This window comes from Pogona vitticeps, chromosome 1 (assembly GCF_051106095.1).
Source record: "Pogona vitticeps strain Pit_001003342236 chromosome 1, PviZW2.1, whole genome shotgun sequence".
In the NCBI taxonomy this organism is placed as follows: Eukaryota; Metazoa; Chordata; class Lepidosauria; order Squamata; family Agamidae; genus Pogona; species Pogona vitticeps.
In genome coordinates this window covers 155,303,364-155,325,667 of record NC_135783.1, presented here as the reverse complement: position 1 = coordinate 155,325,667, position 22,304 = coordinate 155,303,364, and the positions used below count along the sequence as shown (strand labels likewise).

The following is a 22,304-nucleotide window of genomic DNA, read 5'->3' as shown; positions in this document are numbered from 1 at the left end:
CTGTTTTAGAGCTGTCTGCTGTAAAAGAATTTCTGCCATTCACCAAGTTTTCTTTTTCTTGCAATGCCTTTTGCAAGCACTGTAGAAACCTAGGCAAAGACTATTTTATCCTCAAATAAGTGACTGAAGAAATGTTCCAAGCCAAGAAAGATGAAAGAGCTGTCAAATTTCCAAATATATAGTGCAACTTCCAACCTGAGAACAGTTTTTTGCCCACTTCTTTTACTCTAGGAGTTTCAGGACTGCTCTAGAAGATGAAGATTGAGTTACCTTGTTTAAACTTCAAAAACTTGAAACTAGGACACTTTTTTCCCTTTCATTATTACATCAAAAGTGAGTGAAGCAGCCCCTGACTGTCTACAGAATGAGCCCACTTCTAGTTTTTCTCATACCTGGCATAGAAAACCAGGACAGAGGATCAAAAAGTCAGTTACACCACTTGAGAAACTGAGGAAATTGAGGCCTGTAAATGTAACATTTTAAGTGACATTATTCTAATGTTCTTCTCTGTGAATATTCAAAGTAATGCACTAAAACGTAATGATAAAATGTTAGAATTGTTCATATTCTGCTTTTATTTTTCTAACAAAAGAATGCTATATTGTGTATCGATTTAGGGATGAGTCTTTAAACATAGACTTAGCCCTAAATTAAAACTGAAAAACCACAGCCTGTTTTTAGGGTAAGGATGCAGCTGTGGTCATCTAGATGTATTTTACTAATTGTATTTACTGTTGAAACTCCACTACATAGTTTTAGAATAGTCATAGTGCCATTTTTGTGGCAAGGATATGAGTTTATCTGAAAACTGTAGCTAGTCTAAAATGTGATTTCCTACCACCTCACAAATATCGGGGTCATGAACATTGTCTGCCTTCATTAAAGCATCTGAACTAGCGGCTGTTTTTCTAGGTTCAGTTCACTGTGCTGCCTTTAGCTTTTAAAGTCCTTTGTGACTTGAAGCTGTGTTTCTCTTAGCCCTCACAATAACTCCATTCCTTAGATCAGACCCTGCTTTACTTCCTCTGAAGAGGAGAATCTCAGTTGCTAGAAAAGAAAAGTTGCTCTGGTTATTGTGTGAAATTGTGCTCTGTAGCTGTAGGTACCCAGAGCCATGCAGTGGAGAGAGTGACGGACTAAGACTCTAGAGACTAGGGCTTGAATCCCCCGCTCAGCCACGGAAACTCACTTGGGGATTAGAACTGGTAAAATCACTCCTTAAATATCTCACTTCTTTAAAGCCCTACTAGAATCACCATAAGTGGGTTCCAAATTGATGGCACATAATTTAGCTGTCTTCAGCAAAGACTGCAAAGCACAAAAATATATTGGTGCTTGGCTAGCTAGGTGTTAGGAGTGGTGTTACACAACATTTGAGCTAGTGAACACTCATTTTTTCATTTCAGAAATGTTCCTGACCCACCCCCTGCTGTGCTTATCTTTGTTAAGGGTTGTTTCCATTGGAAGCTGCTTGAAGCCAATAGAAAGGTAGCTTATATGTGTGTTATGTAAATTAGTGAATAAAACTTGATGAGTAGCACACATGGTCTGTGATCCAAAGGAGAGGGCACATCTCATCCCCAAAATATTGGAGGGGGCATATTTATACTCATGTCATTGTCACATTAATTTTTTAAGGATGCAATATTCTGCTAATCTACTCCGGTAAACAAAGTATGTCTGATTTCTGAGTACAAATGCACTGAATTTTACTATAAATATTTTACAGATTAGGGCTGTTGAGCTAAGAAACAAGCAGAAACACCTTGCTTTTATTTGGTGTACCTTCTTTGCAAGATTCTGTGAAATTGTGGTAAACATACAATTAGTATGGAACCCAGCAGGACTAAATTAAAGAGAGCTGTTACTGTTGACTTTAATTCTGTAAGAGTGTCCAATAAGTGGTTGTTTGTTTGTTTGTTTTTACTAAGAAGCCAGCGGTGCTTGGCAGCATTGAATTGTAGGGTCATTCTAAGAAATTTTAAAATTGCAGTTAGTGCCTGAGATGTCCCCATCCCCCACCCATACTTTTTTTAAAAATTGCCACATCTTATAATACAGTATTGTAAGCTCAAGGGTAGGGCCTGTCTTGTTGGTGACCTTGGGAAAGGGAAAGGAAAGGAAGCCCAGGGTACATTTTGGGGGGGGGGGTGTAAAAATCGAGTAAATAAATAAATAAATGCTGCTTGGCAGAGAACCATGTTTCTCGTAATCCGCAAAATCTCAGCTTGTAAAGAAGCCACATCGGTCTACTAAATGTTTCAGCCAAATACATCTCCCACAGCACCAGACTTCTCATTCTATTTTCCTCCCACTCATAGCTTTTAAAAATGTTTCTTGACTGATTTGCTTTCTATGATCTGTTTCAGCTGGCTGAGTTAGAATTTCCTCCCAAGAAGCTCTTTGGAAACAAGGATGAACGAGTCATTGCAGAGCGCCGGAATCACTTAGAGGTAATAGAATTTTTTTAAAAGACAGCTTTATATAGGTATATTTACATAATTTAGTCTGCTTGACCAGTAACAAATTTTCCCATGTGATAGAAATGACGTAGCCTATTGGTAAACTTGCAGTTGTTTCTGCTTCATTTAGCAGGAAATGGCAGCAGTAGGTCATAAAGTAATGAGGCGTAGACATCACAGATACTCTTCTGGTCTGGAAAGGAAGCATCTTTGACATTCATAGGAAGTATGTTCATTGCTGAGTATGATACTATACATAAAATGAGCATTTGGAATAGAGAAATGGGCTAGATTTCAAAGTGGTTTATTACACTGAAGTAGGCTGTCACTTCCCCTTCGTTTTGGATTCAGTGGGGAGTGGTGTTCCGTTCATAGACAAGAGAGTACCACCCACATGTCAGAAGGAAGTATCAGCATGTGGGGGGGGTGAGGTCAAAGTTCAAAGAAGTACAAAAATTCTTTAGGGGAGGAAAACCTGAAAAGGCAGTGCAGGACTCCAAAACAAGCCAGTGATGGTCATATTCATTAGCCATAAAATAGTGACATATTTGCTGCAGAGGAGTGGAGTAGCATGGGGCATTTTGTACACAAGCTGTCCAGACTACAATATTCTGTTTCAATTCCTAACAGATCTCACTTGTTAATTTCCATTGTTTTTTATTGTGTCTGTATCACATAACTGTGTTGAACCTCAAAATTTTCAAACCTCACTGGTTTTCCATCATCCAACACTTATTATTGGTAGTGTGCTTTGCCTTTCACTCCAGATGTTCTGGACTACAGATATCACAGAGCTTTGATGAGGCCTCTGGAAGTTGAGGTCCAAAGCATCTGGTGCCAAAAATAAAGCCAGACCATTGATTCATCTGGCTTAGCATTGTTTGTGGTCCCCGTAGTCATTGGGGCTTTGGGAACAATAGAAAAAAAATTCACACAGTACTATAAGCAGTTTCAGATCTTAGAAATCACACCATCACAGCTGCAAAAACGGCAATATTAGGAACAGCATACATACCGTGTTTCCCCCAAAATAAGACAGGGTCTTATATTAATTTTTGCTCCAAAAAACGCATTTCGGCTTATTTTTGGGAATGTTTTATTTTATAGTCATGTCATCTTCTGGTTGCTGCACAATGCTGCACAGTGGTGGAGGGCGGGGTTTCACTTAACTAAGGCTTATTTTGGGGGTAGGGCTTATATTACGAGCATCCTGAAAAATCATACTAGGGCTTATTTTCAGGTTAGGTATTATTTTGGGGGGGAAAGGGTAGTGTACCAATATTTAACATATACTTAGGTTTTTGGTTAAAACTTGTATCTGTTATAGAATATCAGTCAATGTTTTTATAATTTTGACTGTGCCTTGTGTTTAATAATAATACAGTTGTGCCCTGCATAGCGACGATAAACCGTGCAGCAAAAAGCATCGCTATACGGATTCATCGCTATGCGAAATAAAAAAGGCCATAGGAATGCATTGAAACCCCTTCAATGCGTTCCTGTGGGCTTAAAACTTACCTTTTAAGCGAAAATCCTCCATACGGCGGCCATTTTAGCTGCCCAGTAAGCGAGGAATCCGTCCCTGTTTTACCTGGCAGCCATTTTGGAACCACTGATCAGCTGGGGGGAAATCATCGCTATGCGGAAATCAAGCGAAACAGCTTACCGATCATCGCAAAGCAATTTTACCCCATAGGAAACATCGTTATGCGAAAGCGATCGCAAAAACATTGTCACTATGCGGATTCATTGTTAAACGGGGTGCCCGTTATGTGAGGCACCACTGTAGTAATAATAATAATAATAATAATAATAATAATAATAATAATAATAATAATAATAATAATAATAATAATAATAATAATAATAATAATAATAATATACCATAGTCTTTTGAGACTGAAGGATGCCATCGAATTGAATAATAATAATAATAATAATAATAATAATAATAATAATAATAATAATAATAATAATAATAATAATAATAATAATAATAATAATAATAATAATAATAATAATAATAGAAGCCATTATGTAAGGTTCATTGGAGATTTTAAAAATTCTGCATTTTCCAAAATCATTTGATGTGTACTTCTACCATATGCTACCTGTCACTGTCTGTATACAAAATATAAAACATCAGTGTCATTTAAAAGTGTTAATTAAGGTTTCAGGTGCTACATGTACTTACATCTCATAAAAAGATTGTTCCTTATACTGTACATGGTCTTATACTGTATACCTAGTATTTGAACTGTGTTTTATATTCTGTGTATCCAGCAGAAATTTAATGAGTGGTTTTAAATTTGATTAATAAATAATATTTTAGAATTATTGGCAATCTGCATTGCCTTTGCATAGTGTTTGTACTTAGAGTTTATGTACAGATATAGAAAAAAGCATGTAATGATTCATTAGACCTCAATAGGTCAATTAAAAATATAGATCTCTGGTACTATATTTATGCAAAATTATAGCTCATAGAGTAAAGAATATATAATCCTCTTCTGTTACACATTTCCCAGAAAAGAATGAGGTCAGAACTTTTCATAAGGCGGGTTATGCAACAATTGATTTGTATCACCCACCTTATGATTTGATGTAACCTTATGATTTGATGTCATGCAACAATTTTGTTTCATAATTCATTAACAACATGGGAATATAGTGATGAGAGAAGCTGCATGTGTTACTATTCTATCTGACATGTAACTTTCGAAGGCACTGCTGTATGCAGTTACAAAATTAAGATGATATCATAAATCACTCCACAATTCTTCAGTAAAACTAGCATTGTTCCAGTCACCTCTGATTATCAGACAGAGAGAAATTCTACCCCGTATTACCTTTGGCAAGAGATGCTTCAGCAGCAGTATCCCATCAGGGCTGTAGGTCCACATGCTATCCCCAGAGCAACAGCAAGGCTGGGGCAAGTGCAATGGAGCAGATATTTATTTGTTTGTTTGTTTGTTTAATAAGTCATATAATATACCACCCATCTGGTTTTGAAGGCCACTCTCACCAGGAGCAGCCACTCACCACTGATTCAATCCATTCTTCTCTCCCGCCTTTTTCTTCTTTTTTCTTTCATTTCCTTTCAATTTTTTTGACAATTTCAAGGTGCAGGCAACTTTGCCACATTATACAGTGGTGCCTCGCTTAGCGATTGCCTCGTTTAATGATGTATTCGCTTAGCGATGAGGTTTTTGGAGCGATCTTGCGCTCCATTTAGCGTTTTCTATGGATGAATTTCGCATAGCTGTGTTTGGGACCTTGCTTCGTTTAGCGATGACAGTTTAGGTCCCCCCGTTTTGCTTAACGATGGTTTTGACAGCCCCGTGTTCGCTGTTTTTTAAAGGTTTTTAAATGCTTTAAAAGGGTTTAGAGTGCTTGAAATTGTTAGTGCACTTAATAAACCCTTTGTTAAACTAATTTGGCTTTGTTCTGACTCTTTTTGAATTTTTTTGTAATTTTTCCCCCATTGAAATGCATTGAATAGGTTTCAATGCATTTCAATGGGGGAACCGCGTTTCACTTAGCGATTTTTCCTATGGCGATTTTCGCTTAAGGACAGCAATCCGTTCCCATTGGAACGGATTATCCGGTTTTCAGTGCATCTCTATGGGAAAACACGTTTCACTTAGCGATGTCTTCCCATAGCAATGTTTTTTTTTGCCACCAATTAAAATCGCTAAGCGAGGCACCACTGTATACAGATTGTATGAACCCTAGAATTGCCAAATGACACCTCTAGCTGGTAGTGCTGCTGACATCATTCCTGTTGCATACACAGAGTTGTGCAACACAATTTCAGCCAGTATTTCCTCGTCCTGCTTACTAGTTGCCATGTACAGGTACTTTTGGGGCATCGTCTATGAATAGTTCTATGACTGGTTGGTGATCATAGAATGGCCTGCAATGCTGTGGCTATAAGTGCTGCTACGTTCGCTTTCGTTTCCAGTAGCATTTTGCTTTGCCTCAGAATTCACTGCTGCAAAAGATATAGCCATGATTCTATTAACGGGTGTAAATCTTGGTACATTTAAATCATTTTATGGCTTCTCTAATTACATTGATCTGGGTTCTCAAAGTTATAAACTCATTGTTCCCCTCTGAGCCTTCATGGTGCTGAAAACACCCAGAAGTTGAACATTTCAGTGAAATTCCAAATGTTCCAATGTCCTATGTAGAAAATTATAATTTTTGTTTTGTTTTGTTGAGTTCTATTCTGGCTTATCAGACTGATTTTACTGGGACAAACTATAGGTACAGTGGGGTCTCTACTTAAGAACATCTCTACTTAAGAACAATCCAACTTAAGAACAGCTCCATTTGCTAAATTTTGCTTCTACTTGAGAACAGAAATCCAAGATAAGAACAGGAAAAAAAAACCTTTCCTGCTCTTTTTTTAACCTTAGGTTATCTTAGGTTAAAAAAAAAATTCTCCCCCTAGTGGTAGAGTACGTATTAACTAGCTTTGCATTAGTTCCTATGGGAACTAATGCTTCAATGTACGAACACACCTCTACATAACAAAAAAAAAACAGCCAGAACGGATTAATTGGTTTTCAGTCCATTCCTATGGGAAATTTTGCTTCAACTTAAGAACGTTTCAACTTAAGAACACCATTCCAAAACGGATTAAGTTCTTAAGTAGAGGTTCCACTGTAGTTTCTATGGACAGAAAAGAGCAGATACGGATTAAATGGTTTTCAATGCATTCCTATGGGAAATGCAGATTCAACATAAGAACTTTTCAACTTGAGAACCACCTTCCAATACGGATTAAGTTCTTCAGTAGAGACCCCACTATTCATTATCATTCAGAATTCACGGAAGCATTTTGGGTACAAAGTGATAATAGTGTGATAAGACAAAGGAGGTCACATATGTGCTTGACCCTGGGAATTTACAGGCAGAAGGCGTATGGCACTGTTAGAACCACCCCTTTAGCATCTCACAGACTGGAAACTGTACCAGGGTTTCCATAAATCAGAATTTGCTTGAAAACACATACTCTGTCACTTAAAAGCATGTGTCTGTCTTGTTCCCTGATTAGTCAGGTAGGCAAAATCACATTGTTTATGAGCTGTGAGTACACATGTGAACATAGAAGGTCATCCTAACAGATAATTTTCCTATAGAAAACAAGAGCATGTCAGGCAAAATAGTTTCCCAGTATCTGTGTTCCCAAACTGAGAGCACCCACATCTCCATTGGTGTGAAAATGGTTTCTCTCCCATGCATTTGGAAATTTGAGTAGAATTGCTTGTGTAAATATTTGCCACGTGCTAGGAGGGAAGGAACTTCCTGATGGAAGGGAGAGCCCTTTGGGTACAAAAGATCCACATAGTTATGATTGTAACACCTTGTGATACAATATCATCCCACCACCCACGGTATGCAATTATAAGGAAATTTGGAACTCTGTCTATCAGGGGTAGTGAGTGATGAACAAGTAGGTGAGAACAAGCACTTTCCTCTTTTTCATAATTTGCAGAGACAGCAACTGAAACTAGCATATCTCTAGAGCTGAGGAATCATAATAACCTACTGTGGGAACAACCCAAGTGTCCTTTGTATTATAAGCTGGAGGGAAAACATGTTTGCAAGGCTCTACTACAGTGGTTCCCAACCTTAGGTAACCCAGATGTTTCTGGACTGCAATTCCCAGAAGCCCCAGCAAGCACAGTTGGTGATGGAGGCTTCTGGGAACAGTAGTCCAAGAACACCTGGGTTACCCAAGTTTGGGAACTATTGCCCTATTAGAAATCAACAGCTAAATATGGATTAGTTCAGAGTTGCATTTCTAACACTGTGTATCAAAGAGAAAAATGTTAAACTTGTCATCAGTTGATTCTAGACTTACTGCATTTTGAAATCAGCATGCGGAGTCAATTCTGTGCTCCATACAGAGGGAGGTGGGTACCCATTTCTTGTTTTTTTAAGGGGTTTTTTGTGTGTGTGTGCAAGGTTTTTCTTTTTTCTTTTTTTGGGGGGGGGGGCAAAGACAGCTTTCTGCAGAATGACCACCTGGGTTCCCCACATTATAGCCTGAAGTCAGACAAATGAACAGAGCTTGTTTCTGGCAGCTCAGTCATTGTCTTCACAGGAAAATCTACTGTACAGTGGTGCTTTGCACAGCGAGGTTAATCCGTCCCGGATTAACCCTCGCTGTGTGAAAACATCGCTGAACGGGGCAGAAAAGCCCATTGGAACGCATTAAACTTCGTTTAATGCGTTCCAAAAGGCTCCTTTACTCACCGTTTAGCGATGCTCCTCTATGGCCGGCAGCCATTTTCACACCCTCCCCTCGCTTAACGAGGGCGCGAAAACGCTGCGCGCGGCCATTTTGGGGCTTCTGGCGGCCATTTTGTAGCCTCTGAACAGCTGATCGGCGGGTCGCAAAGCGAAGGTCAGTAAGCAAACCGCTTACCGACCTTCGCTCTGCGATTTTCGCCCTATGCAGGCACTGTTTTGCGATCGCATTTGCGATCGCAAAACTGGCCTCGTAGAGCGAATTCATCGCTCTACGAGGCACCCGTTGTGCGAGGCACCACTGTATTCTGTAAACAGACTTCTGTACCAGTCTGAGGTCAGCAAGCCAGTATAAGATTCCCGTGTTGAACTAGAAGGGAGTGTCTGAGATAACTGTCTCTGGATGTCATTTAGAGCAGTAGTGGTGCAGCTGGCTGTTTGCAAAAAAACTGATCACTGCTCATTGATCAAACAGCAGTGCTACTTAAGAGTATGAAAATTATTTGCTCTTTAGCTTTAACATGTGCTGGATATTGACATTCAGGAAGCAGGAAAATCACATCAGTTGATTTGATCAGGAAAACATCTCACATAATCACTGACACTGGAGTGGTCGTGTTGTATAGATTGTCCTGGTACTTTGCAAACAGGCTCTTAAGCTAAGAAGAAATGATTTATATGTAGAGCTCGTGTCTTCTACATGAGGTGCCTGCAATGGTGCACACCTTGCTGCTGTACAGGGAAGGCGAGCTCTGCTGTCAGTCAAGAAATGTGGGTATAATTATCTGAATTCGTACACTGTAGGCATTGCAAATAACTGAACACTAGGAAGTCTCTTAGAGTGAATTCTTGGTGGCATAGATGTGACTCTGTCTGATTTGTAGCTTTGATGTTGGAGGAGGAGACATGTGTCTTTAAAAAATCAACCAGAGTAAAGCAAGGTTTCTTACCTGTAATCGTGGTTGGTTGGTTGGTTGGTTTTGTTTTTGTTTTTGTTTTTATTTTAATATTTTTATTTATTTATTTATTTATTTATTTATTTATTTGATTTTTACCCCGCCCCTCTAGACCATGTCTACTCGGGGCGGCTTACAAAATAAAACAAAACAGTATAAAAATATATAAAATCATAAAAATTACAACTACAGTTTCAATTTAAAACAATTAATTTAAAGAGAGGATTACCAAGATGGAATAGCAAAGAAAAAGAAAAAAATATCCTGGGAAGTCTTGTGCATCAGCTTATCCACACACAGTCCCCACCTTGGAACACTTTAGAGCATTTGTAGGCACCAAAAACAGTTGTTCCCCCCCCCATCCCAGTTCACCTTGTCAGATTGCATTGTTATGTATATTCTGTGTAATGGATGGAGTGGTAGATTAGGACAAAGGATTGGCATTTGTCCCACTGTTTGGTGTATTGGGGAGATGGATTGGATTGCTGTTTTTTCTGACATCCACATGACAAAATCTTTAGATGAGACCAACTTTCCCCCAACTGCACCTTTTTGAGCCCCGTCAGAGACTTCTGCTTTTTTGATGCAAGTTGGTGTGCTCTAGTTTAGTCCATTCCCCGTGCATGCAATCACTGGGAATAGACTAAAATGAAGCCTTGCAGCTGTGAGGTCGCCCAAAGTTCCTTCTGCTGTCATTTACCAGTATTGTGAAGTGTCTTAATAAGGCAGCCACTTCAGGATATCAGAAAATTAAACACTTCCCCTGCTCTTCTGTGGGGAGGCAGGGGAAGTAAAATTATTATTAGTTCTTGCCTGTGCTGACTCCTCACTGTTGTGCTGAATCACTTGCATTTTTTTTAATTATTTAACTTTTTTGTGAATTGCTGATCTAAACTGTGAGTGCAGGCTATTTTTTGAATGGCACTACACATAAGGCAAAGGAACAAATTCAGTGCATCAGCATGGCAGAGGCAAAAAATAATGATTTCAATTCCAATTGGATGCTTTAGTGAGGTCTCAAGCAATGCTGACTCTTCTCGGTGCCTTCCTCTGATGGCTATTAGAGCCATTTGCCCTTTTCCCTCTTTGTGCACCTCCTTGCTCGGCACATGTATGCAAATACAAACACACAGAGAGATACACATGCACACAGCAGTCAAGAGGAAGGGGGAATCCACTTATCTCCTTTTTCCTGGGTGTTCCTTTCCCCCTCCTCTCTCTCCTGCTTATCTTCCCTCCCTTTCTTTTCTGCTGCCTTCTTTCCTAATGCAAGGGGCTTCCCTAGCTTGCTGGCTCCTCTCTTCACCCTCTTTCTGGCTTCCTTGTGCAGTGGAGAAGGAGCTCTTTCACAGTTTTGTGATGCCAATCCCTTTTTTTTATTAACCATCTCACCATTTTTTTTCCTCCTTTCAATTGACAATGTTGAATTAAAAGGGGAAATGTTCAATTGCCACTTGAGAGCAGAAGCAGCCAGAGAGTCACTTGAGGTTGATATGCCATTTGGACATGTGGATTGCGCCAAATAGCTTCTTGCTCCTCACCCTGTCCTTTGCGAACTTACTTAGACCACAGAGGCTGAGTGATCACAGCCTCCGGAGACCTGGGTTTAGAGCTCCACATGACCATAGAGACTCGAATAGGGTGTTACTGTTACAACCTCTCCGTAAGTATCTCAGATACCTTCAGGTACATAAGGGTCAGCATAAGTCAAATGTAACATGTCAGCACATAACACAGTGGGCAATGAGAACACACCATTACTCCATTGTGAAAAAGGACTTTTCCACCACACTCAATCTTTTAAAAACTACTCATGGAGCCATAAGCAGTCGGACCAAAGATTTCTGATTAGAAATCTGGCTTTTGTTGTTGTTGTTGTTGTTGTTTAAAAAATGCCTAATGATTAGGACATTTTCCGTCAGAAGATCTGAGGATATGCAGGTTCTCTCACTGCAGCTCACCACGAAAGCCCCACTAAGATCATAAAGCAGAAATTTCAGAAATCTGCAGTGCTTCTCACTAAAGCTTGAAAAAGTTCCTTTTTAAAAAATCCCACAATCCCCCAACCAGGCTGGCCACCACGGGCTTGTCATACTGATGGGGAAATTTCAGAGTCCCGAAAAGGGACTGGCTGTTTTTAAGATTGTAATATAATGGCTAAGTTGTAAATCCTCAGCTATAATTAAGAAGTGATAATATCCAGATACAAGTTTACTAGCACAGGGAGAACTAACCCAAAACATCTGCCTCGCCTCTCTCTCTCTCTCTCTCACTCACTCACTCACTCTCACTCTCTCTCTCTCTCTCTCTCTCTCTCTCTCTCTCTCTCTCTTTGGGTCAGGTTTTAATTTAGTGGTCTAAAAGGGCTTATTGCATAGTAAAAATGTAAATTAATTGTTCAGCAGTTTAAGTACTGCAATTTTAACTTCCATGCCAGCCTTGCTTGATTAAATCTGTCTTGACTGACACAGCCAAGAATTTTGTTGATTAAAGTTAATGAATAGAAGTTAATGTTGTTTATCCATTTATGTCATGTGGTAACTAAATGGTGTCATTATTTGTCTCTTTTTAAAAAAATGCTGGCAGAGTGTGCTTATTTACAGGGGGAATAAGAGCAAGAAGTGCCAACATTTAATATTAAAATTATTCCTTTTGCAGAGTTTAAAGAAAAACCTTGCCAAGTATGGATGTTTTATTTATTTTATTTTTATTTTATAGTTCTATTGGATGTTTTGACATCCCACTGTGTTTTCCTTCAATTAATGACTTGTAGCAACTCAGCTGTCATTGTAGTCACCAAAACTCCCCCCCCCCAAAAAAAAGCAGTGTTTTTTTAAACAGAAACATAAATTTGCTTTGTGTTTGGGCAGTGGCTCTGTAGGAGAGTGTGGTTGCTGATGCTTACATAATTTGGACCAAATGGTTACAGCATCCCACCAGAAACTGATGGAACATCTTTCATCCTCATGTACCACCTCCCCAACAATTCTAGAGATGGCTTTTTGTCTTCATTGGCATATCTGATCAAATTGACTTTTGTCTGTGCTGTTGACACCCATTGTACATCCCGGGGGGGGGGGGTTGTATTGGCATCAGACTGCCCAAAGGAATGATACTATCTGTGCCCCACCTGTTGCAGGAGGACTTTTAAGTATAGGTGTTCTGCTTACTATTATGTATTTTCAGAAAATGTATCTGTGTAGTACACTTGTGTTTATTAATCTACCATTTTAAGGGGAAAAGGCTAGGAAGTATGTTATAATCTTCTCTTTGGCTGGCTCGGGGGGGGGGATACTAAAAATCCTACAGAAATTGATGAACATCTGAGGACCCATGTCAGTCTTACTTTACTTAGAGATCACAGCAAGAAAGAAACAAAATGCTCCAGTTTGTGAACCTTCTAGCTTAAGGATGGCAGTAAGGGTATCTTATAGGATAACAGCAAAATCCTGAAGCCAGTGCTCTCTGTTCTGTGTTACTATTACTCTGCTCATTTCTTCCCATCTTCTCACAATTTTTAAGAGAACTATTTCTCAAGAGCTTGAAGGACCAGGCTATGTGTAGTAAATTATCCAAATCCTTCTCAGCATTTTTGCAATATAGACAGGTTTATGGGAAAGAAGGATGGAGCGAAAGAAAGAAGGAAGATGCCACCTCTCAGAAAACTCGTTCGCTCGTTTAGTCATTTAGTCGTGTCCGACTCTTCGTGACCCCATGGACCAGAGCACGCCACACCTCCCCTTCATGGATTGCTGCCTTGTTGTGGCGAAGGGGCTTGAGTAACTCAGGGAAGCTATGGGCTATGCCGTGTAGGGACACCCAAGATGGACAGGACAGAGTGGAGGGTTCCGACTAAATGCAATCCACCTGGAGTAGGAAATGGCAATGCCACTCCAGTATCTTTGCCAAGAACACCCCATGATCAGAAACTCAGAAAACTAGATCTGGGGAAATTAGAAGGCCAGATTCATGGAATAAAAGAGCAAAATGCTCATCAGCTTTATAGCTTACTCCCATGCCAGCCAGAGAACAGCTTGTTTTAAAGCAACAGAGCTTCTTCTTCAGAAGGGAGTAGTGAATTGCACAAGCTGAAAGAAGGGAAAAGCACAACTGAGTGGTAGTATTTTGCCTAAAATGTCTTGAGTTGGAACTTAAAAGGCCAAAGTGTAGCTCTATGTGGCTCTAGCTGGTATAAACTCAAGGAATTTACTCAAGCATTCTTCTCTCTCCTTGACCAAGATAAGGACTTCAAGGGTGTTTAATTTTTCTCTCTTGGTTGCTGTTACATACACGCTAAAGGTGTGCTTTGAATTGTGATTATAATGTACAAAATCTTTCTTATTGCTGTTACCACATTTGCAGTATGAGAGAAAGCTATCAGTGTAGAATATCTTTTCTTACTGGTACTGGAAAGTACCTGGTATCAATGTCTGCATGTTCTGCATGGCCTGTAAATGAGTTTTATTAATTTGAGATGACATTAAAATGTAAAAGACCTAAATAGCTTTTCTTCTCTCCCAGATATTCTTTATGTGCAGGAATCTATCAATTTTGGCCCTAGTCCATGAGAAATTAGTTGTGTATTAAGTTGCACAGAAATCAGTGGGACTTAAATTAGTTCTGACTATTTTATCCAATTGATTTTAAATGGGAATTAAATACAACTAATATTGCCTGGATTGGAGCCTTTTGGTCCATTTTCAGATCTATAGGTTTTAGTGGTGTATGTTTATTTTCAGTGCAGTGGTATACTATTTTTGCAAGGGGTACAGGAAGAGAATTTACAAGTTTTTTAAATTTCATTTGCAGTATGTTGTTCATTAGCAGACATTACATGAAAATACTGTTAATATTTTTACATATCTGTCTTATTGATATCCCCTTTCCTGCTCTTCCTGCCCTATTATATTTAGCATTAATTAACACAACCATTTTTAATCATTTTCTTATCCTAAAATGTTCTTCATTAACTGGCTTCCGTATTGCGGAGCTGCAAATTGAAGTAGTTCCTATAAAATAAATGCAAAAAGCAAGTATCATATGTTCCACAATTCAAATGACAGACCCAGGATGCATTGACCTCATTCATAAGTGTTTGCATGCAAATATGGATGAGTTTGCTAAAAGGTATAAAAATAAAAGGTGACTTCCAATGCTGCAGGCAGACATCCCTTCTCTCGTTCACCCTGTGCAGCATTCTAATATGATCAAAATCTGCTCAGGAAGATGCATGAACCATCAAATGAATATGGCTGTAGTGGGGAGGAACAAATCCATTCTTGATTGCTACTGGACCCAATGCTAACAAAAGTTCTGTCTAGAGACAGGCACTTACCATAGTTTAACAGTTTGGCACAATTTTCCAGATTGGGCCTACAGGAGTTCCATGGGCACACCGGATTCTGTGTTCTGCTTCCTCACACAGGCCCCCACTCAGAGGAGCAGGCAGGGGGCAGAATCCAGGGTTCCCATGCAACAACTGTGGGCCCTATCCGGTGAACCACACCAAACCACAGTTAAGTGCCCATCCCTAGTCTTGAACACTGAAATGCTGGATCTCGATACTGGCTTTAATTTGCTACCTATACAACTAAGGTAGAGAGATGCTAGAAATGTTTCAGTACATCAGACCATGTTGCCTATGCTTCACAATGGACATACAATACTAGTACAAACTAAAGAACAATGGCCTTATAAAGATTGATATGTTCGTGTCCATGGTAGGAATTATTCTAGTTGAACAAGTAACATTTTCCTGTCAGAATACAGTGGTATTATATGCAAAAGACAAGTTCTCTGTAGCAAAACTCTTGAATCAACTGATGAACTTTTTGTTAAGGAAACAATCAGGAAATATCCTTTTCTATCTGGAATCTTTCCCTGCCTTTCCTTTGAATTTACTTCAGCATCTCAAAAAGTCAATGTATATCTCTGCAAGTTACAGCCACTGTAATCAACTGATTCACTGTGTTTTATAAAAAAACAAGTTCACATTTCCCTGTCTTCTTAAATGTGAATGAGGGAATTCCTGTAAAAATAGTAGCAAATGAAACATTTAGATTTCTTTGTGGTAAAATTTTATGCAACTGTACTTAATTAGGAAGAGCTGTCAGAGCTACTAGTTAAATGTCAGCTCAAAGAAGATTATTAAGAAAATTGTTTATGATTCTGGTGCTGGAGCTTTGCAAGAATTCCTTTAAGGCAATGTCTTATTATCTAGACTCTTCCAGTTTGAGCATAGGTCTGGCATGCTGTAACAGACACCCTCTCTCTCGTTTCTTCTTCCAGTTTGATTTGTATCAGATTGATGAAATGCTATATTTTAATCATGCATCTTAATCATGTTTTTTTTAATCTTTTAAAAACTCACATAGTACAGTTTTTATATAGAAATCGCCATCCAGCTATGGAAGATTTTGATCCTGGTGGAAGAAAAAAGAAAAAATAACTAACGGTGGTGTCTTTAAAAAAAGGAAGTATTCCATTTAACCAATCCAATCTTCTTTGCTGTCAGATCAGGACAGGTTCTTCAGCTGGACCTAACTGCTCAGCCACTGGGTGTGTACCTGGATAGTTGAAGCAAGGGTTCTCAGCACCATTCAGTGCTCAAGTCTATCAATAAAGGGAGCACTCAAGCAAGGACACAAGATGCACTTCAACCTTGTCCCTTTGTAGAGCGACCTTATCAATCATTCCTCAGTTTTTTATTTCACCAAAAGAAGTTAAGGGCAATGAACGTCAAGCATTTGGGCTAGCTGTTTGCCAAGGCCGTTCCAGCAAATGACATCCTGTCACTACTGACCCAGAGATGCATAGTAAATTTAATTCCTTTGTTGCTTTCCATAGATAGATTTTGACAGGCCTTGTTTTAACTAGCACTCTGGAAAAAGGATTGATTTCCTTCACTACCTGGGCTGATTTTAATCTTTTTTAGTATGGCTCCATATGTCCCAGAAGCAGATTCACAGTGCTGTTAAATCACAGGTTTCCCTCTGTCTTACTGTCCAAATGTGTGCATTCCCAAGTGGCAGCAAAGAGCATAAGCTTTCATGTATAAATGGCAGGGAATATTAAGGACTGTGGTTTGCAAATTCATTTCATTTATCAAACTAGAGTCCCAAGCATTACTTCAGATAATTATTGCAGGTTGAACTTGAATGACTAGGATGATTAATTTGATTGATGAAGCTCAGCATAAGTCTATATAATATGTTCATGCTAACAGTGGTGCCTTGGAAAATTTTGTATAATAAATGGAGATCGGTGGAGACTCTTTAGGTAATATTATGCTTTTGATTGCCATAGTGCAAGAACAGAAAACTCTTAGCTATGTGGATACATCTTCATTCCAGTTCACAGCTATCTCCCTCATAGCAGATCTAGGAAGAAAGATGGTGGTGACAGGAGCCAGAACTCCACTGCTGCTTGCAGTACCTGTGGAGCTTGCAACTTCTATAGATTTTTACAGGTACTTAAAAAGCAGGCAAGAACTCCCATCACCATTATTTGAGCCCTCTTCCTCCCATCAAAACCATGTTTGCTTTCCAAATAGTATGAAAACACAAATCCCCATTTCACAGTTTCCAAGTTGGTTTGGTAAAGTGGAGCTTCTTCATCGTGGTCTTCTGTGAATGCACACGAAAGGGTTAAATCAGCGCCAGCGATGATCCTTTCGGAATGTTCTAGAGCTAAAAAGAAACAACATTGTAGATTAGGCATACTGCACATGCTCCTCCCACCCAGCCTTAGTTCCATTTCTCCGCCGTGCGAAGTGGTTCCTTTCGACTAGAGCTCCTGTTTGTTTATCGCGTTTTCGGCTAAAATTCGGTTTTTTCTGACTCGGACTGCCTAGACCACCCTTAAATCTCCTATCCTGACACGGACTGGCTTCTCGGACTTTGCAATTCGGATTTCCCTTGTTTTGACGAGACGCGTGGTTTTTTTTTTTTTTCCCGCCTAAACCAACGGTCTCCGTGCGGCCGGATTTTTCCCTGTTTGCGGCTTATGTCCCCGTCCGGTCCGTTTAGCCGCTGTGTAACCTGCGATCGGAAGCTCCCCTTTCAGGACAGGCACGATAAGTGCCTTTTTTGCCTGGGGGAGGCACATTCCCCGCAAGATTGTAGGCACTGTAGGGCTTTTACGAAACCTGCCCTGCGTGCGCGCCAGCAGCGTTTGAAATACCATCTTTGGAACGCAACGCTGGCTGCTTCAAAACCTTCAACTATGGAGCTTCCTGCCTCGGCGGCTGTCCCCTCTACCTCCTCTAGCCTTGCCCAACCACCTTGTCCCAAGGCTCAGAGCAAAATTACGGACAAACCTAAGAAGGCTGCAAAGAAGTCGTCTGCGCCAAAGGTTCCATCGGCGAAGCCTGCAAAACAGCAAAAGAAAAAGCAGGTCAAAGACATCGGGACAACGGAGCAGTTACTTTCTGCTTCTGCTTCCCTCCCGTCCCCGATTCTGGAGGAGTTTCCAAGAGACGGAGAGTCCCTGTCGGAGGTACCGCTTTCGCTACCTCCCAGACAGGCTGAGCCAGTGAGTCTTCCTCGGGTTCTATCCCCGACACCGAACCAGCTTGCCAGTGCCACTGCAAGCTTGGTATCTCCGCCTCACAGCCCTGTGTCTACCGGGCAGGCGTCCTTGGCTCATTCCTCCTCATCGGCGTCGAGACATTCTTCGCCCCCGAAGAAACGGCTGCGCAAGACGAAGCATGTTTCTAAATATCGACGTCGATCGGCCGATCGACGTTCTCGGCGCCGTCATAGATCTTCCTCGGAGGACTCCTCGTCATCCTATTCGCCCCCGCGGAAGCATCGACGTCGACATCGGAGGCGTTATACATCTACATCGTCCTCGACGTCACAAGACAGGCATCGACGTCGAAGGAAGGAAAGATACATTTATGCCTCCTCCTCCTCTTCGTCGCCGCGTCATCGTCGACGTCGACGTCGTGTCGACGTCGATCCCGTACTTCCACCGCGTGAACAACCAAAGGATGCATCTGCCCCTATTTCTTCTGCTCCTTCATCCATAATTCCGCAATTACCGGATAAAGAACCAACGAAGCCTCACAAGGTGCCGCGCAAGAGAGGACATTCACCTTCCTCTCAGGACTTTTCTTCCTTTTCGGACAGTTGTTCTGAGTCAGCAGGCGAACCCCAACAGGATGATCAAGGGGACTTGCCACTTCCCGAAATTGTTGGCTCAGATACGGGGGACCCACATGCCTCCTCGCCATCGGAGGATTTTTCTTCGTATTCCCAGATGCTCACCAGGCTTGCCAAGGTTCTTAAGCTTCAGGTTGATGCACCTACTATAGCTGAGGAGGACTTAATATTTGGAGACATCAACAGTGAGAGGTCTCCTCCGCCTCCGTTGTCTTACCTGGCTCCGTTGGCTGCTATGATTAAGGAGTTCTGGGAACAACCGTCGAACACTCCTTCTTTATCTCGCCGCACTGAGAATCTTTACCGTGTATCTGGAGAGGATGCCAGATTTCTTCTTAAGCACCCGATTCCCAATTCGTTAATAGTAGAGACTAGTTGTACCCGACCAACAGGGAGGTCTCATGTCACTCCCACGAACAAGGAGGGAAAGAAACTTGAGGTCTTGGGTAGGAAAATTTATTCCTTAATCTCCTTCATTTTGAGAGTGGCCAACTATCAGACTGCTCTGGGGGCGTACCAGAAGCAGCTCTGGCTTAAAATCTTACCGGGCTTGCGGATGCTTCCTGAGGACACTAGACAGGACTTCCTTAATACCTATGAAGAAGCTCAAACTGTTTCCAAGCATCTTCGCATAGCCACAAAACATTCTGTTGAAGCTTCAGCTAGGACCCTTATGTCTGCTGTCACTTTACGGCGACATGCTTGGCTCAGAGAGGCCAACATTCTGGACGACGTCAAGGCGAAGGTAGAAAATCTCCCTTTCGACGCTTCTGGCCTTTTTAACGAAAAGACCGATTTATATCTCGAGGAGTTACACAAGGCCAAGAAGACTGCTAGATCGTACTATCTACAACCACAACCTAGGTATACGAGATACAACTGGAAGAAGCCTTACAATCAGTTTTCCCAAGGTTCTCAGTACAAACAGTTCAGACCGCATTCTCAAGCAAGGTCAGCCAACCCTGCTTCATCCTCACATACTTACCGTCCGCAGCATTCTCAGCGCCGTCAGGGTGTCAAGCCGCCTGCCAAAAAAGCAAAACAGTATCTTTGACCCGGACGCCTTCGTTTCAACACAACACAATACAAGGCTTTCTCCCTATTTCCAAAACTGGTCAATTATTACAAGAGACTCTTGGGTGCTAAATATCATCCAGTTCGGTTATCTTCTGGAGTTTACAAGTTCACCTCCCCTGGGGCAGGTACGGTCTACGTCATCAGATCCAGTTCTACAAAAAGAAGTTCTTTCCTTGCTAAAGAAAAACGCTATTCAAGTAGCTCCCAACATTCTCATAAAGGACGGCTTTTATTCAAGGTATTTTGCTGTCCCCAAAAGAGACGAAGGCGTCAGACCCATTTTAGACTTAAGACTTCTAAATACCTACCTCCGGCCTCGAAGATTCCGTATGGTCACGTTGGAAACCATAATCCACCTGTTAAAAAAAGGAAATTGGTTTCTGGTCATAGACTTAAAAGATGCATATTTTCATATAACGATCCACCCTCACCATCGCAAATACCTCAGGTTTCTTCTTCACAACACCATTTACCAGTTCCTGGCCCTTCCCTTCGGCTTGGCCACGGCTCCCAGAACTTTCACAAAATGTATGGCGCCAGTGGCCGCCTTTCTGCGTCTCAACGGGGTCCAGGTATTCCCATATATCGACGACTGGCTAGTAGTCTCCTCCTCCAAACGTCGTGCCCTGAAAGACAAAAAATATGTCCTTCATGTTCTCAGAAGCCTAGGTCTAACAGTCAACAGCAAAAAGTCTCGCCTAGTGCCTTCACAAGTTGTCGATTACATAGGGGCGCAGCTAAATGCCAGAGTGGGCCGCATCTTTCTCCCACCAGACCGTATACGGAAGATCTGTCGGGCGGTACGAGAGTTTCGTCCAGGGGCATCGGTACCAGCGAGGCTTGCCCAACACCTTCTCGGTCTGATGGCCTCAACCACCCCTGGGTTGGCTCACGCCAGGTTGAAACTTCGCTCTCTTCAAGCATGGCTGCTAGCCCAATTCAACCCGGAGACAGACCGTCAAACCAAGCGTATCCCGGTTACCCGGGAGCTGGCTCGACAGCTCCAATGGTGGTCCTTCACACCTCACCTGACCATAGGTCGCCCATTTCGCTCCCTCCGGCTATCAGTGCAGGTGACCACCGATGCCAGCACCACTGGTTGGGGTGCACACTGCGGCCCTCACAGAATACATTCCCTGTGGACGGAGCGGGAGAAGGTTCTACACATCAACCACTTAGAGGTTATGGCCATCTTCAAGGCGTTCAAGGCATTCCTGCCGTTAGTGCAGGGTCGTGGGGTCCAGGTAGTCACGGACAACACCACGGCCCTGTACTATGTGAACAAGCAAGGAGGGACACGTTCGCAGTCTCTGCTTCTCATCACAGTAATGTTTTGGGAATGGTGTTACCGCCATCATGTTTTTCCTGTCGCTGTGCACATTGCCACAGAGGACAACACGATAGCAGATCGTCTCAGTCGGCGTACCACGCAGACACACGAGTGGCAGCTGGACAGCACGACCTTCCAACGCATTTGCCAACTCTGGGGCACGCCGACCATGGATGTATTTGCCACTGTACACAACCGCAAGTGCCCTGTTTATGCATCCTGGGCGGGCAGAGGTGCAGGTTCAGCCGGGGATGCGTTCATGATCAATTGGGGCAAGGGCCTCCTATACCTGTTTCCGCCCTTCCCACTCATTCAGAGGACAGTGATCAAGGTCATAGACGACGCAGCACAAGCCATTCTGATAGCACCCTTTTGGCCCCGACAACCGTGGTTTCACACGTTGCGGTCCATCTCCAGGGAGGTTCTACGTCTTCCTCTCTTCCCGGAGCTACTGACGCAACAGGCGGGCAAAGTGCTCCATCCCGACTTAGAAACACTTCACCTCCACGCGTGGAGGATATCCCGCAAATCAGGGAAGTCCTAGCGATGTCTAAGAAACCATCTACTACAAGACTCTACTCTTATAAGTGGAGAAGCTTCTTGAAGTTTACGGCCTCCAGGGGATTGGTCCCGTCTCCGACGACCTTATCTACCCTACTCCAGTTTCTTCGTTATCTCTTCGATTTTAACCTCTCCATCTCTACGTTGAAGGTATATGTAGCAGCTGTGGTCTCCTTTCAGCCTTATGGTTCTTCAGCTTCACGTCTTTTTGCGCATCCAACACTGAAGGCGTTTTTGAAGGGTTTGGCTAATCTCAGGCCTTCAGTTCCTCCACCGCTTCCTCAGTGGTCTTTGCAATTGGTCCTTCATGCCCTTATGCGACCTCCATTTGAACCTATGGCTCAATGTGATCTGAAGTTCTTAACACTTAAAACCCTTTTCCTTGTAGCTATCACCTCCGCCAGACGTGCCGGCGAATTGGCTGCGCTTAGGGTGGACTATCCATTTTTGCAGTTTTTTCGTGAGAAAGTTGTTCTCCATACCGACATCTCCT

The 22,304-nt window shown here is 41.8% G+C and overlaps 1 protein-coding gene across 7 annotated transcripts in view; it reads left to right on the top strand.

The window, feature by feature from the left end:
* The window catches only part of KIF16B (kinesin family member 16B), a 150,058-nt gene that overhangs the window by 116,625 nt on the left and 11,129 nt on the right, over positions 1 to 22,304 (top strand). For all 7 annotated transcript variants that reach the window (XR_013543694.1, XR_013543714.1, XR_013543813.1 and 4 more), the window contains one exon: positions 2,370 to 2,453. Coding sequence is in view for 2 of the 7 variants with exons in the window: in XM_020801251.3 (XP_020656910.3) it covers positions 2,370 to 2,453 (84 nt within the window). In the remaining 5 variants the exon portion in view is untranslated. The remainder of the gene's footprint in view (positions 1 to 2,369; positions 2,454 to 22,304) is intronic.